The sequence below is a fragment of the Lepidothrix coronata genome, unplaced genomic scaffold (genome assembly GCF_001604755.1).
Source record: "Lepidothrix coronata isolate B3197 unplaced genomic scaffold, Lepidothrix_coronata-1.0 Scaffold8, whole genome shotgun sequence".
Taxonomy (NCBI): Eukaryota; Metazoa; Chordata; class Aves; order Passeriformes; family Pipridae; genus Lepidothrix; species Lepidothrix coronata.
In genome coordinates this window covers 535921-558273 of record NW_016690188.1, presented here as the reverse complement: position 1 = coordinate 558273, position 22353 = coordinate 535921, and the positions used below count along the sequence as shown (strand labels likewise).

The 22353-nt window shown below is 48.3% G+C and overlaps 1 protein-coding gene across 5 annotated transcripts in view; it reads right to left on the bottom strand.

Annotated features, from left to right (window-relative positions):
- Nucleotides 1-2225: 2225 nt before the first annotated feature.
- AFAP1L2 (actin filament associated protein 1 like 2) overlaps nucleotides 2226-22353 on the bottom strand; it is a 71228-nt gene continuing 51100 nt past the window's right edge. The window contains exons 5-20 of one of the 5 annotated variants that reach the window (XM_017804189.1): nucleotides 20909-20999; nucleotides 17130-17213; nucleotides 14667-14872; nucleotides 13925-14104; nucleotides 13290-13379; nucleotides 12416-12500; nucleotides 11111-11215; nucleotides 10257-10468; nucleotides 8466-8611; nucleotides 7756-7867; nucleotides 6845-7084; nucleotides 6579-6756; nucleotides 6174-6341; nucleotides 5721-5902; nucleotides 4969-5091; nucleotides 2226-4612 (exon numbers count right to left, since the gene is read on the bottom strand). In XM_017804189.1, coding sequence (XP_017659678.1) covers nucleotides 4586-4612; nucleotides 4969-5091; nucleotides 5721-5902; nucleotides 6174-6341; nucleotides 6579-6756; nucleotides 6845-7084; nucleotides 7756-7867; nucleotides 8466-8611; nucleotides 10257-10468; nucleotides 11111-11215; nucleotides 12416-12500; nucleotides 13290-13379; nucleotides 13925-14104; nucleotides 14667-14872; nucleotides 17130-17213; nucleotides 20909-20999 — 2229 coding nt within the window. In that variant the 3' untranslated portion in view covers nucleotides 2226-4585. The remainder of the gene's footprint in view (nucleotides 4613-4968; nucleotides 5092-5720; nucleotides 5903-6173; nucleotides 6342-6578; nucleotides 6757-6844; nucleotides 7085-7755; nucleotides 7868-8465; nucleotides 8612-10256; nucleotides 10469-11110; nucleotides 11216-12415; nucleotides 12501-13289; nucleotides 13380-13924; nucleotides 14105-14666; nucleotides 14873-17129; nucleotides 17214-20908; nucleotides 21000-22353) is intronic. The other 4 variants (XM_017804191.1, XM_017804190.1, XM_017804192.1 and 1 more) reach the window with 4 other exon arrangements.

The following is a 22353-nucleotide window of genomic DNA, read 5'->3' as shown; positions in this document are numbered from 1 at the left end:
TCTAAATCCAGCCCTTGGGCTCTGGTCTGGCTGAGGTCTCAGTACCCAGCAGGCCCCAGGGATCCCCATGTGTCAGGGATCTACAGGTGCTGTGACTTTTCTCCTGAATGTGGCTGATCACTGAAGCCTTGGATGGATCCTCAGATGGATGCTCTGGCAGTGGCAGCGCCCACGAGCTCTCCTTTTTGTATGAGACAAAGCACTTTGCAAGGTAAGAAGGTGGTGGAGCTTTGGAGGAGATGGGATAAGCCAGGCTGATAACAGATTAAGATATATGGGATGGTCTTTGAGAGACCTGCTGATCCCACAGGCAAGCAGGACACCACTGAGCCGTTGTTGGAACTGTTTTTATTTTCTTTTTAAAAATTTGAGTTGAAGATCTTGGCTAATTTCTAGGCCCTTTCTCTTGCAAATTTTAATTAAGAGTAAGTAGGTAAGTGGCTTGGATCTCTGACATGATTCCTTATTAAATTCATTCTCTCAGACTAGCTTTGATTCAATCAGAAATATTTAATGAGACTTCACCTGATGGGAACTCATTCCCTTAAGGCTGGGTCAATGTTTGAGGCTGGCAAGGGCACTGAGGAGGTGGGGTCCCTGCAAAGCCAGCACAAATCCTGTCTGGCATCAGGGCAGTGCAGAGGATGCTGTCTGTGCCAGATCATCATTAGATGTCTGGGCTGCTGTGACTAACAGAGCCATGAATTATTCTCACTCTGTAGGACTGCTGGGTGAGCCTTGGCTGATCACGAGTCATGTGCTGGCTCCAGGAGAGAGCCTGTTTCTCCTTTAAAAAACTGGGATTTAAGTAAGTTTCATGGATGTCACCCCCTTTAGTCCCACCTCCCCTCAGCAAGCAAAATCATGCCAGTTTGGTGGTAAGTAAATGTGTGCGGCACCTGTACTGTAATGGCTGCAGCAGGGAACCTGGGATTTGGATCCCACTGTGCCACCCTCACTGGGTACTGAAGGCCCAGGTCATCCTGCAAGAGGTCTGCTGATGCTCCCCTTAAAGTTAATTGGCTTCTTCAGCTTGGAAAACCCCTGCAATCTTACTCTCTTCAATAGAAATAAATTAATTTGATTCATACCCAGGACAACTTACATAAATGTTCAGGCCAACTTCTCCACCAATATGAGATTTTTTTTTTTCTTCCTTTAAAAACTGGCACTTCTTAGTTGCAAATCAGTGTGCCCACTGGCAATCTTGATGTGCTAATCGGGAACCCCGGGGAGCTCTTATACGGTTGCTCCATGTATCCACAGCAAGAACTGTGGAGGTACTTAAGGGAGAAACTCGCTAAGAAAAATGGTTTGTAGCAGTAGTTTTCCCTCCAGAAGAATATGGGCTTCTGCATGAGACACACTGCAGGCCCCAAGTGGCCTGGCTGCATTGTGTACAGGTGAGAATTACACTGAGAGTGACTAACAAAGCAGTGACTTTATCAGCTGGAGCTCATACCCAGGTGTTCTGAATCAGCCACAGGTGATGGGCAGGGCTGCTGGGGAGGGAGGAACGCAACTGCTGCTGCTGCCGCCCATTGAGTGCACAAAACTAGCCACCCTAAATGGAGTTGTGCTTTGGGGATTCCTGGGCTCAGAGGCTGGCAGGACACTAACAGCCTTCACTGGCAGGTTTGTGTCAGTGGGTGGGCTAGGGGAGACCTTCCCCAGGATTTTGTGCCATAGCTTACAGTGCCTTCCGAAACTTTCTGCAGGAGTGCAACTAGTGGTCGTACAGCCACCAAAAGGTATTTCACAGAGGTGTCTGGTGTCCAAAGACTGGTCTCAACCACCTTCTTTAATAACTTTTTTCCTTCGTTTTCAGCTAAAGCTCATCCTGGTTCTCAGTGACTGCAGCAGGCGCTAAGCCTGCACACAGGTGCTATCTAGTGGCCAGAGGAAGGTAGTGGAAGCATTTTTCACGGCTGGTTCTGTGCAAGACGGCTGTCTACGGAGATACAGGCAGGAATCCATTACATATGTTCATACAAATTGTTGAGGTAACTGCTATTTTTCATTGTGTTAGATCTTTGAAAATTGTTTTGCTTCATGTTGCAATCACAGAGGAATAAATTATTTAAGCTATAGTCCAATGCAGTTGTAGGCTGCATAGCTGAGGAACTTCATAGGAACTAATAGTGTTGGGGTTTGATATACTTGAAATCTGCTGAAAAGTAGAGCAGGGACAAGCCACATTACAAAGAAAAACACTGATAACATAATATACTCAACATTTTATTATAAAACCCTCTAAAGCGCCACTTGATAGGTCACAGTTACAACAAAGGAAATGCCTTGAGTTAGGAAAACAATGGGGAGGCAGAGACATTGTTTAACATATCTTGTTTTGGGGAAGTGTGTTGTTCAGGCCTTGCCTATGTTTACCATCCCCTGATGGAGACATCCCAGCAGGATCACTGAAGCTGACTGGGCTGTGGAGGGGAAAGTGGAGCTGTTCTCCTCCATTGCTGTCTCAGTACCACTGTGAAATGTCTGGACAACTTCTGGAGGATGACAGCGGGTGTATGGTGAGGGCATGGTGCTACATGTATATTTAGTGTGTAGAGAGGGTCTCTTGCCAGTTCATCATGGGTCAAAACAAAGGCTTCATGTGTCTGTGGCCTTCCTGTGCTGTGGAAAGGGAAATCCCCAGGGTCCTGAACTAGAAGATTCAGTGGTTGATTTGTATGAATTTTTCCTACGTGCAAAACCTTTCACGGGGACAACCTGACAGCTGGGGCTGATACAACTACTCCTGAGGTCTGGAATTAGCAATTTCTCCATCTGCACCACAGTGGACACTTTTAAAGTAAAAAAAAACAAACATGTGAGCAAGTTCTCCTTTTTTGCTTCCAGGTACCCTGACCAAGTACTTTGTTGCACCCTGGCTCTATGGCCATGGCCAGCAAGTCCAGAACCCCTTCTGGGCACATTCTCACTCACCCCAGTGCCACCACCAGCTCTAGATGTCACAGCTCTGTGCAACCCCCGGCTGTTTGGCCTTTGTGCGGAGAAGGAACATCCCTTTAGAGGTTATCTCAAGCCTGTCAAAGATTTTCAAGGGTGAGGAAGGTAAAACATTTTTCCTGTCTGCCTTTACCCTGACTCTGGGTGCTGCTCACTGGTGTAGCTACAGGACTCCAGGAAGAACCCAGCCAGGGAACTGGTGCTGCTTTACCTTTGTAGGGTTGGAAAACACTTCCAGCCCTGTACAGCCAACCCAGTTACTGAGCCTCGGCTCCAGGGCTGAAGGACCATTAGAAGAGACAGGCAGAGGTGTCCCCAGGCCATCAGAGATGACAGCAGGCTACAGGGAGGATAGTGTGCACAGATTGGTGCCAACCTGCCCCCCACTTCAAATTTCACTGTCTCTAAGTTTAGCAGTTTCAAATATCCAACATTTTCATTAGAAAGCGTGGCTAGGGCAGAGAGGTGTGGGCTTTGTGGGCCACACTGCCAGGCCCCAGTGTTTAATAATTTGGAAATAAGGGTGATAGCACCAAGATGGCCAGCAGCTCACCAGAGATGTGGCAGTGTAGCCTCACTGCAGGGCAGGCTGCTCAGCCCTGCCTGTGTGGAGGGGCCCCTTCTGCACAGGGATGTCTTCAGCAGATTGTACAGCTGCAGCTCTGTGAGGATCAGAGACCATTACAGCAGGGGCAGGAGGATGGGGACAGCTTTACCTCCCCTCTCCTGGGAAAGGGCAAGCCCTGAAGGATACACTGAGATCCACCTTTCCAAGAAAAGAGCTGAGTAGGCCTTCAAATATGATTTCTCTTTTTTTTTTTTTTTTCCCCCAGACTAAACTCCTCAGGTGATGGAGACCAAGATCTTCAAGAAAATTAACCGAATCTGCTTCGCAGACCTTCTTTGCCCAGAGCTCTTGGTGCTGCCAGTCTGTAACACAACTTACAGCATGAGAAGGTGACCAGCTCAATACTCTGGCAAATCTGCAGCTGGTAGGAGTAAGCAAATGCTGGAATGCACCAGGACACTGATTAAAAGGCCCTGGACAGGCTTCTGTGTGCTTCTCATTTATGTTTCAAGCATTTCTCAGGTGTGGGAATCATCCTTGACTGAAGGCTGGATGAAATGCAGCTGAATGATGACTGGCAGCAAGGCAGGGGAGACTTTAGTTGACTGCAATTTGCTGGGATAGGTTGAAACCCACCAGGGTATAAAGAATAGCAGAGGCCCCTTCTGAACCCACTACAGTCACTAATATAGAAACCTTAATAACTCATTGATAAACCTTCAGAGTAGAAATACACAAAACACCCCTATGTACAGTAACATTCTTGTTTACATCAGCTGGGTTAGGACTTTGATGGAAGGATTGCCACTGGTTGTTATTGTTTTAGCTACGTGATTGGGATTTGTCTGAAAAAGAGCAAGATCATTTGGGATAACTTGTTTTGGCAGCTGTTGAGTCCATTGCTGCATCGGAGGAGTTGGCGCGATGTGGAGGAGGTGCCTGGTGTGTGGTTGTGTTGCACACCCAACCTCCACCTACAGATGGTTGAATCCTCTGGGCCATGCACGGGCAATTCGAGTCTTTAGTCCATCTCTGAAAAACATGCTTCTAACTAGCTCCCTTTTTCTCCCATTCCTGCCAAGGAATAAAGGCAAATTAGTCAAAATGCAAATCTGGCAAGCCACAGTAGCCATGATGCGCACAGGATCAACGTGATCGTCTGGTGCCTCAGTGGTTTTGGCTGCAGGATATCTCTTCATTATAAGTAATACACATATTTATTCATTTAAATTGCAGGCAAAGCAAACCCAGGTGAAAAGACTGGAGGAAAACCAGGCTGATGTGCTCTGAATGGTGCTTGGTCGGGGGGCTTCCCAAGATATGAGACTTCCCACAACCCCCTCCCACCACAGCCCATCTGCTCCACTGCAAGGAGGGAAAAGCAGTGGCTGTCCAAGATGGATTTTTCTCCTGTACAACTGATGTGTTACCTTAGCTTTCTGTAGGACTGTTCCCTTCCCCGTGACCATGACAGATAAAGGCCGGTTTTTTAAAGCCGTTGCTGAGTTGACGGGTGAGTTCTCTGCGCTGTTTGCTGGGCTGGCACTTTTTACCTGAATGTACAATAAAAATCAGAGAGATAATGATGACTACAAATTACTGAGAAAGATTGCTGCCTTTTCCCACTTCTCCCACCATTTCCTAGTTACAGTCTAATCTATGTACTGAGGCACATTGTTTCAGTGACATGCCAATTTCAAAACACCACCAGGATGTGTGTGTGTGGTGTGCTTGGGTGCTGAGGACTCAGGCAGAGGTCCAGAGCAAGGTTCAGGTGGTGAGCATCTCAATTTCATGGGAACCAAGTTCCCAAGAATGAATTTAAATGCCTGTAGCTCCTCCTGCAAAAATCACCCCTTAGCTCAGCTGAGTGCAGAAGGAGCTGCGTCCAGACCTGCACAGTCCTGGAGGGTGTTGCTCAAGGCCAACAAAATTAAGCCACTCTCCTGAGCCCCAACCACCTTTCATGACTCCAACACTGCTGTTACCTCATTAGATGATTATTACATTATGTATGTTATATATAACGTAATACTTAGATAATACATATATGCTATAACTTTATACAAGATTACATATTATAATACTGATTTATTATTAATTATTATTAAGCAGGCTCAGACAGTGTGGCTGCCTAGCTGCCAGAGAGCTGCTGTGCATCCCAGGGGTGCCCCCCACATACCCGTGGGGCTGCATTCTCCAGGTGTGTAGTGTCCACTGCGGTGCCCAGCGTTACTGGGCCAGACTCTGCTTTCTTCAGGTTCTCCTTCACCTCCACCAGGCTCAGCTCCAGGTCCACCCTCTGGCTCTCTTTCCTTTTGCATTCTTCGTCTATCTCCTTCAGCCTCTGCTCCAGGCTCTTGTCTGTGAAAGGAGGAGTATCGTGGTGCCTGCTGGGAACTTGGGGAGCTCATGAGGGGAGGAGGGACCAGGGCATGTCTTGTACATTTTCCTTATGTTTTGCCCTAAGAGAGACTGTGGCAGAGCAAGTTCTGGCTCTAGTGCAACCTGGGCTACATGGTTTGACTCAAAGCACCAAGTTCCCCCTCGCCCTTCTGGTCCCAGGTTCATTGCTCCCCTCTTTCTCTGTGGTCCCTTGGCCCATTTCCACACATCACACCTTGCCCTGCTCTACCTGTGCTGCTCCCAAGCATTTCCTTCAGCTCCCGTCTCTCCTTGCGTAGCTGGGTGAGCTGACCCCGGATTTCATCCTTCTCCTTCTCCAGTCGTTCCTTCTCCTCTGTGAACCGCTTCACCTCTGCCTCCGTCCTGTTCTTGCCCAGCTTGGTTTCCACTGCTGCTGCTGGAAACACAGCACATCAAAACAAACTCAGCCAGGGGGAAAAAAGCAGGAGGGAAAACCTTTTCAGGTGCTTGGAAACAACACACATGAGGGTCTGGAAAGTCAGCAACCAGGAAACTCATCAGCCCCTTGGGCACTGTAAAGCTGCTCTACAGCAGCAGCCAAACCACAGGATACCAACTCCCTCCAAGCCCCTGTTGCTGAGGCACTCCCTGGCCACTTGTGCAGCACACTCACCTGGCAGTGGCATCTTGGGCCGGTGTGCAGGCACCAGCTGGGGGCTGCCCGCTGGCACTGGGCCCGCTGGCACCTCGGGGGCTGGCTGGGGGAAGGCAATGCTCTGCTGCTGGGGCTGGATTTTGACAGCAGGCACTCGTGGCACCGCCTCCTCGGGCTCTGGCTTCTCTGGGTGTTTCTGGGGAGGGGAGATGAAGTGAGATGATGTGGTGGGGGGAGCTGGCTCACTGATTAAGCCTGGCCCTGCACCACAGTTTGGACAGTACCTGCTCCAAGGGCTCCATCGCCTTGGTACAGGGCTTGGCTTCCTTAGTCACGAGGGCTGTCTCAGCTGTGGTCTCAGCAGCAGCCTTGGTGGCAGCCCTTTCCAAAGATGGTGAGCTAAGGGGTGAAGGCTGGCATGACATCCTGCCAGCACAGTGGAGGAAGGACTTTACTGGGGTGAGATCCAGATACACTCTGTCTTGGTCCCCTTCCGATTTGCTCTCATTCTTGGGTACTTCTTCCTGCAAAAGGAGAATGTTCCCCAGAAAAGGGACCATCTGCTGCAATCAGAAGTACAAGAAGCATCTCGCTGCAAAGCAGCGGCATCTCACACAATCTGGAGTATTTTCCAAAAACCTTAGAGAAACTAAAACCCCATTGTCTAATTTATTCCATACAAGGCTTTTTGGTGTACTGAAGAAAAGGCCCCTCCTGCTCTCCTTCTTTAGGTCTCTAATAGTAGCAGCAGCCCCATGCAAGTATCTCACACCACTGTACATCCAGCAACCCCTGCCAGATTCTTTGCCTTTCCTGGGATAACAGTCCCTATTCCAGCATGACCCATCCTTCTTGCCTTTACACACAGGACTTGGTCTTACAGGCAACAAAAAACTCACTATCTATTAAGAAATAATCCATGCTGTTTGCTGACAGAAACTGGGGGATTTTATCCCAGCTTTCTATAGCACCTTCCTGGAAACCGCTTTCCCATTCCCTAGAAACTCCTCTCCAGCATTTGCTTCTGCTCCATTGCAAAAGCCAGGATTTCCCCAGGGTCTGGGAATCCCCTTCGTCACTGTTGGGAAAAACTTCCCCTTTCACTGATGGCGACTCTCCATGGCCAGATGTTTGCCCGTGGTCCCCACAGAGCTCACTGCAGCAGGGCCTGTGCCTGTGGCACTGGACATCTTACCACAGGCAGGTCTGGCAGATCCACGTCATCGTACAGCTCCTCCTGCTGCACCCGGCCCTTGGGCAGGTTGTCAATGTAGGCGTTGGGCTCAGAGTACTTCCTCTGCATGAGGCTGTGAACAGGCAGCAGGACATCCCATCAGGAGGGATCAGACTTGCTGTGTGGCTCTGCAGTGCTGCATTTTGGGACATCTTAGCACAGCAGTCCTGAGGTCTGGGCAGAGCCACACAGACCAGATGCAGGAGATGAGAAGGCAGAGCCATACAAGCAGTGGGATCACTGCTCCTGTTGCCCGTTAAGCAGCGCCCACCCGAGTGGAGCTGCATTTCCCCTCCATGCTTTCCTTTCTCACCCAGCCCTCGGGCACAGCACCCCAGCAGCACAATCACCCTGCCCCAGTGGCGTGGTGAACTGGGGGGCTGCGTGCCCAGAGCCCTGCACCCCCTAGCCAAGCCACCCCACCAACCTGCCTTTGCAAGAGCCACCTGGGCATGTGGCCAAGCTGCAGCTCAGTCTAGATGCACCATGGTAGGACAATAAGTGTTCTTACTGTCACACACTGAGCTTCTAAAGAAAGAGACTGAGCTGTAGCTGTGAATTCACCACCTGTTCCCACAGCAGCCAGCCTCCCACAAATGGACAGACCCCTGCTCAGGCTTGTTTCCCTCTACCAGCCCCATGCAGCCCCCAACCCATTACCGCTGACATACAAGAAGGAATTCTTCGCAGCGCTCACAATGCAGGAAACTCTGTCAGCATCCACATAATCGTAGGTAAATTCCTCTGGGTCTGTTTTCGAACCTGATTCCGACAAGAGAAGGCCCAGCCAGTGGCCCATTTCCTCGGAGGACTTTGCCTATAGGGTGATCAGACAGACATGACAGGCTGCAGCAGCAGTTTCTCTGCACTAACAAGGCTAAGGCTGGCTAAGCCTTGGGTAGGGAAGTAGGCTGGCAGTTCTCTGGGCTTCCAAGGGGAAAGATGAACTGCTGGGTATTTATAATATATCCGAGGCTCCTCTGTGTATGGACTGATTCACAAATTTGGCAGCTATATACGTGCAGCTCTTTGCTTAACTCCTTCCTAAAATTTCTAGTCAGTTTGCATTTACCTTTCACTGGTGATAACTCAGCTGCCTACCAGAGTAACAGAAGTCTCTGGGGCTGGAGATGCTGGCTGGGAACAGCTTTGGGTGCGGGTTTTACTTTGCGCCAGCAGAGTGCAGCAATGGGATTGCCAAAACAGACAGGCAAGGAAACCCAAGCCTGTGAGGTCCTGATGCCAGAGCCTAAACCCCTTCCAGGGCTTTTTGCACAAGGGGATAGGGGAAGTGAATTGTTTAAAGCATCGGAGAGAGTCCCTTGCTTTAAAGTGGTCGAATTCCCAGCTGCGGTGAGCAGTTTGACATTTTGCGACAGGAAGAGTTAAATACTGTGCCTTCAAGTCGGCTCTAGCAAATAGCCACGTGCACCTCCTGGTAGCAGGGGATTCTACCTGAAGCAAGAAGTGGGCTGATGCAGCCACCTTCTGCTTTGATTTGAGGAGTCAGAGCAGTGAGCACAAAGTAAAATTCAGGGTAAGGGAATATACATATATATACTTTCCAAACTGGAAAGCATATTTTAAGCTTTCAATCTGTTTTATTTAGCAGAGACTTCAGTCCCTGGGAAGCCTGCCAGCCAGCCAGTCTGTACATTGAGTCTGACATTGAGTCTGACATCCCAACAAAATACAGATTCTTCCATTCACAAAATGTAAATTTTCTCAGCACCTCTACTTTCACATCTGCAAATGGGCAAAATTTCTCAGATACAGACATACCCTGCACCAGAAGCTAAACAAAAACATCACAGCAAGCCCTCAAAGTCAGTTGTTTAGCTATAAATATTCCACCCACTGAAAAAATACAGGAAATTGCTCACATTGTCCACCTCCTACTATAATCATGCTGTCGTCAGAGAGAACTAAGATTAGAGATAAACAGTCCTGGATGCAGGCAAAGGAAAGTAACAGATGGAGATGAATTCACTTGCACTTTCAGGGTCAGATCCGTGATCAGTTTACTTGGGATCCATGACCCATGGCTTTGGGACTGCATTGTCAAAAGATGAAGTTCTCTGTTCCTCCCAACTACAGACTTAAATCCCTAAAGTGACATTTTTCTTATCTAACATTAACCATCTGGAATGCAGTCTACAGAACTTAAGTATTCAAAGAGAAAGATGGGCGTCTCCAAAGGACCCTTAATCCCATCCTAAGATGAGTGCCCAAGATGAAGGCTGAATGGTCCTCTGGAGGCACCAGCATCAGACACAGCCTGGATTACCAGCTAGATGGGACACACCCTAGGCAACCACAGGCAGATGAACCCAAGTCCCACACTTCAGGTTCTGTTTTGCTGGACTGAGGGCTCCTCTGGAGGACCTCACTGGCATTTAGACCTACTAAGGTACCCAAGCTGATGCCTTAAAGCAGAGCTTTCTTGCACATATACACCCTACCTCCAAAATGACCCGTTCTTCCCCGTTCTGCAGGATGCGGAAGGAGTAAAGATGATCAGGGCTTGGCTCTGGGATAATTTCACAACCTGCCAGACTTAAGGGCTGCTGAGCCAGTTTGCTTCGGTTCTTGTCCTGGTAGAAATGGAGGTGACCATCTTTTATCTGACACCAACGTGACTTCCACTGGCTGTTCACTAGCACATTCAGGTAACCTGCAAGCAAACAGAGCTTACTTAGACATATTTTCCATCCCTCCAGTTGAGAGAACCCAAATTCATTTGTGTGATGTCTAATGGGTAAGTTACGAGACCACTACACAACACAAAGCCACAGGCAAAAATAAAGAGCAAAAGCAGGACAAGCTGTCCTATCCATAGAAAACAGTGTGAAAACCAAAAATATTTTCAAAATGAGACTCTTGAAATTCAGCTTAGGTTTGGAGCAGCAAAGTTGGCTGCAGCGGTTGGACAAAGTTGGTCCTAGGTTGTCAAATACCAGCTGGCCACACAACTCTCTCCCTGCGGACTGCCACAGCCTGGGCTGGTGTCAAGGAAGAGCAGCACAGATGCCCTCCGTGTGCATGTCTCGTATTACCTGCCCTTCCTCTTGGGTCACCCTGCGAGCTATTGCCTGCCCTTGTAAGCCCAACAGTCACCTTAATGTGGAGGAGGCACCACAATCTGCTTGGATTTATTGGCAGGGACCAAGCAGACTGTGGCCTCTTTGCTGCCAACAGCAGGACAGTCTGGCACAGGCATGTTTGAGGAGGATGATGCCTGGTGCTCATCCTGCCCTGCACACTGAGATCCAGCCCTGAGACAGGTCCCTGCAGAGGGGCTCACGCTGCTACTTACTTGAAGTCTCCAAGGATCTCTCTGGGCTATCCATGGAGCTGGACTTTTTCCTCCCGAGGTTCATCAGGTTGCTCAGTTTCAGGCCAGTTGTGCCCTTCTTCTTAACTATCGGAAATGAAAAAGACACATGCGTGGCTTTCCCAGCTCACAGCCATACACACAGCCTGCTGTCCCAGCTGGGTGTCCTGCCCCAAAGCTGCCTGTACTGCTGTCCTGCACCCACAGCACAGACATTCCTTGCAGAGGGCAAACCTGTGACTCAGGGACAGGCTGTAATAGTCCCAAGCCCAGGGAGTCGACGAGCAAGATGCCACCAGTAAGCTCAGTTAGTGATTTGTTGAAGATTCTCATCTAAATTGCTTTAAACTTGGATTAGCTCTGACCAAAGGCCAGTCGCTGCAGGAGCGGTGGGAAGGCTGTTTGCACAGGTCTTGCTGTGCAAATCTCCCTTCACTTTCTTATACTACAAAGAATTGAATTAAAAACCATTAACCATAAACATTTACTGCATTCAGTCTTTTCTTCTATAAAACAGGGATGTAAGGTAGGGAGAGGGAAAATTTACGTCCAAAGAGCCTCTTCAGCATTTTCCTACTGAGCACATCAGTCAGTGTGTGCATAAGGTTCTGTCATCATCAGGGAATCCTGGTAAGACATTGACTTGGATTTTTTTAGTCCAGATTTTCCTTCCCACTATCATAACAAAATGACAAAGTCCAAGCATAGAGGGACTCAGCAGCTGAAGTCCATTTGCTGGGTGACTCCAGTGGGTTCGCAGCATGGATTTATCTCTCTCCGATATAGAGATGGGTCCCACATCTTTCTAATACACCATCTCCTCTTTTGCTGTACTTACCTGCCCCAGCTTAAATTAGAGCTTCACCCTAGTGTGAAGGTGTAAGTCTCCCATTGGAGGCAGCTCAGCATTTCACAAAGGACTCCACGTTTCTCTGCAGACATTTCTGAGGAAAGTCACTTCAGTTGGCAGTTCTGCCATCTCAAACTGTCCCAGAGTGACTTGCTCAGAGACATGTAGAAACTCTGTGGTAGACCAGGTACCACATCCAGGCTTCTCAAGCCCTATCCTGATCCTGAGAAACCTCAACATCCACCTGTTACTTCACTATGAAAAATTAAGTCAAACAATCAAATTGAAATCAAATTCACAGGCAGTGAATGCACACACAGCTTTCACCCTGCATCAGGTCCATTTGAGGTGGCAGTGACAGAAAAAGTTACACAAACCCTTGCCTCATGCAGGGTCAAGGGCCCATTCTCCCTGTCATTCTCAGGGTGAGGTTTTACCATCTTTTGTCTCAGCTGTCTCTGGGTGGCCATCCGTGCTGCTCCCGCTCTCAGAGGCTGCAGAGTATCTCTCGGATACCTCCACCTGTCAACAAACACCAGACACAAGCTCAGCAGATGCACGTGACCCATTCCTCCAGACAGAATGTGCCACAAGGACCTTTTTCCCCTCTCTTACATTACAAGGTCCCACCTTCTCTGTAGCAGATGCTTTCACCCACACATCCCCTGCTGGCTCCCTCTCACTGTGCCCTTCCCACTGTTCCTGAGCTCAGCATGGGCAGATCCAGCACATGCACCCCCCGAGATGGGCTCATCTCTGAGGTGACATGGTGGCACCACTGATGTCACACTTTGGCCTCCTACCCTGCAGCCTGGCTGGTAGGGGCATTTGACAGTAGGGGGCATGGGCAGAGGAACCAGCCAGGTGCCCAAACAGGTCCATTTTGGGTGTGCACCAGAGACTTACAAAAGTTTCTTTCTCCTCCCTCTGTTTTGAAACAAGCTGCTCACAGGGTAGTGTCACCTAAACCTGGACTAGAGATGGCCTAAGCCCTGGTGTCCAAGGGTCTATGTCCCTCCCAAAGCTCTTGGTGAACACAAACATCCCATTGGATGAGATAGCGGCTGCTGCCCTGTATGGTGGAGACCCACATGTTGAGTCAATCTGGGGGGAAAGATATGGCAACAAAATTAAGATTGCAAAGGAAAATTAAGATTGTTCCAATAATGCTCCTTTTCAGCAGCACAGGGGTCTGGTTACACTCATATCAGTCTTTGCTCAGGTAAAATTAGGGCACCTACACTGTTATTTATAGAAGGAACAGGGTTAAAAAGCCTAAGTGCTAGTTCTCTCTGTAGATACAAGAAGTACCTTTGGGAAGCTGAGGCGCTGTGAATCTGGGATGTACTGGTTGCCTTCACTGCCTCCTTCGCACAGCAGACCACTGGTCTCCTGGATTACCTGTGCAGAAGGGGAAGCCATAGCCTGTCAGAGAGCTGCAGGATCTACAGGATCAATACTTCTCCCCCACCCAGCAGCCCGGGAAACCCGTGGTTTACAGTCCCTGCGACCCTGGGGTCTGTCCTGGTGTTGCAGCAGGCAGCCGGCAGGAACTGCTGGATCCAAGTCAGCTGGGAGAGGCTGCCAGCAAAGGCAGCTCCATCGTCTCACTGCTGTCCTGGGCTCCACAAAGGCTCCTTCTGCTGCTGCCTCAGGGGAAGGGCCACCCCTGCCCTAAACCAATTTATGCTGGGCACCCACGCCAGACATCTCCCCCATCATAGCAGCTGTGCTGGGAGGCCCCTACATGGACTCCAGCATGCTGAAGGTGGCAGGGAGCTGCAGGAAGAAGCTATCCCAGGACATGAAAATGAAGTGGATTATTTGTATAAAGGCTTGCAGCGAGGAAGGGAGCCAGAGCTCACAAGGACAGGGCTGAGATAAGCAATGGTCTCCCAGCAAAGCATGGCAACACCAGCAGGGTAAGTCCTGAAAGTGTCACTGACCCTGAGCCACTGCTCTGCCTGGTCTTTACTCTGCAGCCCCAGCACAATGACGTCAGCATTCGTGGGAATGATCTTCAGCTTGTGCTCTTTCTTCTTCACTTGCTTTTCCTTGTGAATGACAGTGCAGCCCAGCAAATTCACGTCCAGTTGAGGGCTGTGGTCTTTGGAGCTCTTGTAGCACTGGGGAAGGAAGATGGGAGGGGGTGAGAGGCAGAGGAGGAGCCTTCGCTCTCACTCACCAGTGTGAACTCAACCCCGTGACTCAGTGCCAACTATATGCATTAAGTACACTGAACACAAAAAGGTCCTATAGCTTTTACAAAGCTGTGTCCTACAAAGTACAGAGACTACATACATATTTATGTACATACATATTTATGTGCATGCACATATAATCTGAAATACCTCTCACCACTAGAGGGTCAAGTATGTGGTCAGTCTGTGGGATAAGCATCCCTTCTGCTTAACCACCTCAAATAGTTTCCCCAAAAGCATCCCTAGGCATTTTGGGGAATTGGAATTTTGGCCACAAATGCACCCTTGTGTCTCCCTCAGCAGTCCCATGCCTACATTCCTTCTGAAAATGGAATGGAATCTCGAGATCTCTGGGACACATTTTTTGAAACACTGCTTCTAGAAGTACTTTGCTTCTGCCAGCTTGTTAACATGGCCTGAGGTGCCACTTCCCTTCCCAGCTCACTCAAACAGATTGTTTTAGGCAGAGAATAGAGGATCTACCCACCAGCAACCTGGTGTCCTTGATAACACACAGCTGTTTTGCCCACTGTCCCAGCCACTTCTTTCTCCACAGGAAGGCACAGATGCGGGCATCCTTCATCAGCTCAATAGTGGCCTCTGTGGATGGCCACTGATGGGTTGCTGACTTGCCTTTGCTGCTCTCTTCTTCATCATAAGATTCATAGGAACTACTAATGGCTTCACCATCTTCTATAACAAAAGCAAAGCTCTATCATTAAATACATTTTTAGAATAACTCTGAGCCTAATGCTTTGCCTCAGCCATGCTCACACATGCAAAAGCTTCCAGTGCAGGGATGTGTCTTTTGAGGCTCTCCTACAGGAGGATAATAAGTAGGAAAGTAACCCTCATAGATTCTTTTTTCTTTCTACCCCAATATGAATTTCATAGCAATATTTTGTGCCTAATAGCCTCCATTAGCAAACGCTCAAAAGACACTTTTCAGTTGACCACAAATTCGAGAACATTCCCTTAGACATTTTCTGATGTTTGCTGCTTCCTTCCCCCCTCCGAAAAGATGCTTTTTACATTTTCCACTTCAAGTCAAACACAGTTTTTAAGGCAACAGCAAACTACAATCAGCCCTTGTCTGTCCTCTGAATGTCAGAAGTACAAATGGTATTTGCAAGGCCATGCAGCAAGCAAGGATCTATTGCATTTGAGATGTCATTCCCCTTTCCTGGGCTAACAGGTCCCTCTCCCTACTCAGCATCTAAGGGACAGCAAGAAGCTTTGAAGTAATACACTGTTGCAGCAGCAATCCATTCTTAAAAGGACTGCTATGTTACTAGGATGAATTGGGATTTTCAATACCCAGATCTAATGTATTGTAGGTTATTGGAGTTTTCAGCTGATCATTGGTACCAGACTCATCAGAAACACTAACTGATGGAGGGGATTTGCAATGCTCTGCTGGCATTTACAGTACAGCTCTTATTCACAAGATAAGCTCACAGAGCAAGATGGTAAGATTTGGGCAGCATCTGTGTAGGGTTTTGCATTCTTGCCCTACCAAACAGCACAGAGGAATATTGTTAAGTTACTCTCACTGGAATTTAATTTTGATTCTCACCATATCTTAATATCTACATAAAAGTAATATTATCAGATTGGTGCAAATTAAAAAGAGGAAAAGCAGTCAGAAAAGAGACAAAGAAAAAGAAACACATTAGGAGCTCCGGTGAAATACATTTCAGTTGGGTTTATTTGTTCTTAAAAGGAACTGAGATGCAGTAACAAAGCTACAGCCCCACTGAAATCTTACTCTATAACATCCCCTAAGTGATCAAAGCTGCATCAATTAAACTTATTAAAAAGCAAATACTCCCTTTCAAAGTCTCTGAATGGAGCACTACTGCCTCACCATCTCCAACTCTCCATCTTTTATGGGAAACCTTTATCCCCTTCCATGCATTCTCACTATGCAGACCTTGTCCACAGGCACCCTGTGCAGAAATTCAGATGAAGTAAAAGTGTTGAGGTTTCTCAACCCTACAAACACCAAGAAGCTGAACCTCTGCACTGTTAGGGACTTTTCCTTATGCAGCAGCAACGATGCCTAAAGGAACCTCATCTTCTAAATCTCCCTCTGTATCAACATGGGGCTATTGCTAACTGCCCCTCTGGCCCCTTTTGGGAGTCTCTGGTGTCCCTCACCGAGGCATAAGGTCCCAGGCTGCCACCTTTCTCCTGGGGAAATGGCAGTTTTCTTCCATGCTCTCAGTGAGAGTCCTGGTTGCTCTTTTGTGCATCAACCACAACCACAAGTGCAGTTCCTCAAGAGATGAGCTCCTCTCTACTTGAAGAACTGCAGTCATTGCTGGCCTGGTGACACTGCTATGGCCTCATGATGGAAAGGCATTTACCAGGATGTGTAACAAGGCAAACTGGGCCAAACTTTGCCTGGGTGACTTGACACAACACTGTTGTTCACTACTAAGGCTCATGCAGTCCCATGTCATCAGTGCAGCCACGATCTTGGGTGTCTTTACCTAAATCCACTTCTCCTTTTCTGTTTGTCTTCCCATGGCCTCCCAGGGAGCAAAATCAATGCCATGATGCAGGAAGCTCCAACCCTCTCATACACCCAAGCTGCCTCTGCCCCAGCAGAGCACCTTCAACTATTCACCAAACAGCTACTCGTCAATACAGCCAGTGTTACCACATATCAGCTCCACATCAGTGACAGAACCAGCGGAATAAGAGCTAGGGAAGTTCTCTTCATTGTCATCCTGAGCACAGGGAAAGCCACAAAAAATAACACCTTGTGTATGTAACAGGCAGGGAGAGGGGACAGGTGGTTACCCTCCATGCAGGTAATAGGCAATGCCAGGGGGAGGTACCTGATAAGCTTTGCTAAAACTGAGTTGTTGGGGATTTTTTGGTGGTGTTTTTGTTGTTGTTGTTGTTAAAAAAAGGCACTTTAGGTTTGGAAAGCATGCCATACCCATTGTTATTGTGGCATAAATAACGCCCTCAGTAACCTGCAACCCTGGCCTGGGTCCAGCTGCAGCAAGCCTACCAAAAAGACCTGCACAATCAAAAGGAAAGAGAAAGGGAGACAAAGAGAAAAAGCCACAGATAAGCAAATGCAGAGAACAAGGGCGTCAATCCGGCTCAGCTCCCGGGCTCCCCTTGGCCAGTGAGGCTGTCCCATCCGTACACAACATATGCAAGGTGAGACTTCAAACAGGGACATTTTCGACCCATCCCCTCAAACAAGGCGATTCCCTTTAAAATTGAATCATTGTCATGGTAATTAAAACCAGCCAGGGCAGAGGAGCTGTTTCAGCCAGAATAATTATTGCTCAGTTGGCAGCCACAGCCGCCCCTTGCGCTTTCACTCTGCTGCTTATCGCACCCTCCAATTATGCAAAGGCAGCGATAACGGTTTAACACATTTCAGCCCAGGAGGGGAGGGAAGGCAGCAGCATCTGCGGGAGCTGTAAAATGAAAAGCAGAGGCGTCCCCAGCGGAGAGGCGGGAATCCTGCTGATGAAAGAGGGACTGCAAGACCCAGCGGACTCGCCTGCCTGCTTCATTCTAATTAATACACCCACAGTTTGTTACAGTGCCTCGCACTCCCACCTCTGATGCTGCAGGAAACCTCTATCTCCTCAGCCCATCTGGAAGCTTGCTTTGATGTCCTTTCTTGGCAGTGACCCCACTTATTTTAGTGGTGTTCCTATTTTTGTTTGATTTCACTACGCCCATTTGTTTGGGGACATATGGGTGTCTTCCAAGGCTCATGCTGTAATACTGTCAAAAACAGTATTGGAGACAGACTTATTACAAGATCATGTAGTGACAGGACAATGGGAAACGGGTTCAAATTGAAAGAGAGCAGATTTAGATTAGATATTAGAAAAAAATTTTTTTACTGTGAGGGTGATAGGGAACTGGAACAGGTTGCCCAGAGAAGCTGTGGATGCCCCACCTCTGGAAGTGTTCAAGGCCAGGCTGGATGGGGCTCTGAGCTATCTGATCTGGAAGGTGTCCTTTTCCACAGCAGGGAACTAGATGATTTTTAAGGTCCCTTCCAACTCAGGCCATTCTATGAAACATCACCAGCAGCTCCCTGGACTGCTGGCCCCTTCCCTATCCAGCCTGTGGGGAAAGGGGTGAGCACAGAGGGCCTGGGGGGTTACTGGGGTCAGGCTTTGGCATCTTTGGCTAGGGCAAACCCATGCATGTTCAGACTGCCTTTTAGCAACAGCAATCACACCAAGGTCCCAAGGCAGTTTCTAGCAATGAGCATCACTCTGTGTAGGACAGGTACAAGGTTCTATCAGCATCTGATTTGTGCTTGCTGAAACAAAGGGCAGGACAGGGACCTGCAGGTTTGCCCATGCACCGTGGGACTTGCAGCCTGATCTCAAGGCAAACTGGGGCACCAGCATCCACCCAGCATCACTGCACAGCCTCCCCTCTGCACAGCACAGCACAGCACAGTTCACCTTCTCCCGAGCCCCCCAGCCTTCTCCTGCCACACACCTGCTGCTCCACATCTTTCCCTGCTCCTTCTGGCTCAGCCCAAGGCACCACCTCAAGCATGAAGCTGCCAAAAAGCAGAGAGACTCTCAGTGACACAATGCTGTCTTCCTTCTCACACAAACCACCTTAAAAACCACCAGCGTTGTAATACACCTGGAGGTTCCTGTGGGAGGGACCTGCTGGGGCCTGCAGAGGGGACCAGTGGCTGAGCAGTCACAGGAGGCAAAGGCACCACACATCTCAGTGGTGAGAGACTGCCTGGAATCCTACATCCCATCTCTGCTGGCTTCACAGGCTCCTATCTACACTTACAGCTGTGACACTGCTCAGTAAAACACTGAGCCCACTGGTACAACAGCAGTTCACAGCAGCCCCAGACTGACCCACTGACACCCACAGCTGCCTCATTTTGAGAGTGCTCCCATCATATGGGCTTTTCTCTCTTTTTGCAGGGCTCTGATTTCCCATTTCCTTAGGCATCTGACTGGCCTAGATTTCAGTGGATGGTGGGTGTATTTGCATCTCTGAGCAGCAGGTTACCAAGCAAAAGCAGAGGTGGAAGCTGTGAGTGTGCTTATCGCTCCTGCCAGCCAAGTCTCTGAACTCAGGGCAAGTTTATGGAGCTGCCTGGATAACATAAGCTGGGTATCCCAGCACATGGATCCATGGCTGTGTCTTTTTATGCCATGGTTCTTAACACATTATCCACTTCCCCAAAGTGCAGCAGGGGAAAAAAACCCCTCCATTTATCTTACAGTGCAGGCAACTGGGACCTCCTGCCATGGGGATGAGGCTGCAGCACCCTGTGCTGCCAAAACTGCAGGAGAGCTTCACCTCCTGTGCCCTGTGCATCACAGCCCTCACCTCAACCAAACAACACAGAGCATTTCAGCAAAACACGTGGCAGAGCTGGGGGGACCTCTCCTCTGCACCCCAGCCATAATGAGCCTGTATCTTTTCTCACCTGAGCTGGGGTCTATCTTCTTGTTCATTGCTGTAATGCAGTTGCAGACAAAATGGGATGGTTCAGTCAAACAAAGATCTTTTTACATCTCTCTTGTTTTGTTTAGCACTGTAACTCCTCATGAGAACAGTGACCCATGCTGAGATATGAGCTGTCCTGGAGTGCAAGGTGCTCACAGGCAGTGAGTGCTGTTCAGATACATCAACCCTCGGCCACTTTAAACAGTGGCACAGCTGGTGCTTCCCTGCCAGGGAGCTTCAAAGCTCAGCGGTGCACACTGGGGCTGGAGAGGACTCGGCTTCTCTCACAAGCAGCTCAGACTCAACAGCTAAGGGTTTAGATCCAAATCTTTTATCCTTAACTCTCACTTCTTTGCTTGCCTCAACTCTCCCCACTCAGCTCTGCCCCATGCCATGCACTCTGCTGCAGACGAGGCTGAGGAGCAGACATCTGCTTCTGCAGCAGAGCGATACAATCTGTCTCATTTGTGCTTAAATGGATTATAAAGCGATGAGAAGATCAGCTCCGCTATCAGATCAGAGGAAGGCAATCTCTCATGAAGGGTGTTCACGAAAAGAAGGATGCAAGAATACATCTTAAAAAGTGAGAATCTGGGAGCTCAGCCTGCATGCAGCTGTCTCCTCCAGAGAGATGGGGAACCTACAGGGGACAGGTGTGGGTGGCACTGCTGAGGACATGGCTGGAGGTGCTGACCCAGGCAGCGAGTGTGTGCAGAGGGAACACACACGCTGCCCCCTCACATGGAGAGTGGCTTTTTAATCCAGTGTAAAGATAGTTAAACTGCCACAAGAGACAGAGCTGAATAAATAGCCAATTATAAAAACGGTTATCACTCCTCACAGACCAACAGAGCCATGGACTTTGAGCCCCAAGGGGACAATTAGAGCACTAGGACATGAATGCAAGCCACCACAGCTTCACCACTCACTTCTGAATTGAAATTTGTGTTTGACTACAGCTTATCTGCCAGAAAAACATCCAAAGAGAACCTGCAATGGTTTTACAGTGATGTTATATTGACCCAAGCATACTACTTACTTCTACAGTAAAGTTAAGATTTGAGTAATTCATTAGTCTTTGCTTTCCAACTAGCATGAGATCTGTAATATCAAGTGTGATGAGCAGCAGAAAAGAAACTTGTCACATAAGCTGCAAGAAACGTCTGTGCTTTCATTTACTCATTCTCATAAACCTCAAGTCCTCCATCTCCCACAAGAACCCCTGCCCCCAAGAGTTTTACGATATACCATTTACAGAGATGTCATATGGCTCAGCCTCTTCATAATATCCCTCTGGGGATTCGATCTTGGGGACTGGAGGTTGTTTTGTTTCGGGAATCTGCAAAACAAATACAGAAAAGAAAAATTATTTAAGGTAAAAACATGTCCTGGAAAACAATGGGGCACTCCTTGTCCTTTGTTTTTTAGCACTCAAGTGCATCCCAGTGGATGAGATCTTTTAGATGTGTACACCAGGATGTGGTACAGTTAGCTCAAATATAAAGAAGTTTTTTGAAATTACTGTATAATTGTGTCATAAATGGTACTTTCTTTCATACTGCTGAAAGCCCTGCAAAGATCAACTCACAGCAGCAATTGCAACCCACTGGCCTTACCATGAACTGGGGCTTCTGCCTGCTGCACTGACCCCCCCTAAACTGCTCATCCTAACTGGAGATGATCCCCTGTGCTATGGATTATTTTATCAGGGAGAACAATTGGTGCAATCTTGGCTTTACACTGAAAGTGCAGCCTGAGCAGTCACTGATCATGACTCCAAGTCTCTGACTGATAGCAAACCAACAGCTAAAAACCTCCCCTTTAGGAACTATATCAGGAGTCTTTAATTGTGCTCTGAACAAAAAATGAAGGAAATGGATAAACAACACTGATGGAAAATAAGCCTTTGAAAAGAGTCCAAGTTCTGGAAAATCCCTGTGGTGCCTGCCAAACCCCTCCCTAAACACAAGCAAGGACTGGCAGGAAAAACAGCGCCTTGATCCTTTAGAAATACCAACACATGAGAAAAAAAAAGTGAAGTTAAGAAATAATCTTTCTACTTTTCAGGTATTTCACATGTTGAACATGAGAGCAGTCTAAGGCAAGATCAATCCATTTGCAGCATGCCAGTATCATCAAATGCAAGTTCAAAGCTGCCCATCCTGCCCTGGACATTTACACCTTCCTGCTGCTGGTGCACAGGAGCAGAAAGGAAGCTTTGAAGGAAAAGGTTTTCTGTCAGCAGCACCCTGGGAAGGGAAGCTGCTGAGCCTGTGGGAGTGAGGAACCCTGACCACACCAAAGTCATGCGTCTCTGCTCCCACATGGGCGAGCTGCCCCTGACTCTGCCAACCTCCCAAACTTCTCTAGTGTTTTGGATCAAAAACTCCTTCTTACGTGGGTCTGCCAGGTGCTGTGAGCAGACTCTGAGCTTGCATTCTGGAGCCACTGCTGGAAAACATCTGCCCTCCAAAGACTTAAAGGTTTAGGAACTTGTCCTAATGTGTTAAATTAGAGAAACAAAAACAAACCCAGTCACTCCAAGCTTTACTTAATCCCTTCCTTGGCCAGGGAATGTGTCTGTAATTGCCATCTGTGGTGGCCTCCTGCATGTAGCCAGCTCACATTCTGCTATGACCATAAACAAATTGCCTACACAAAGAAACACTGTGGGTTTATTTGACACCATCCCA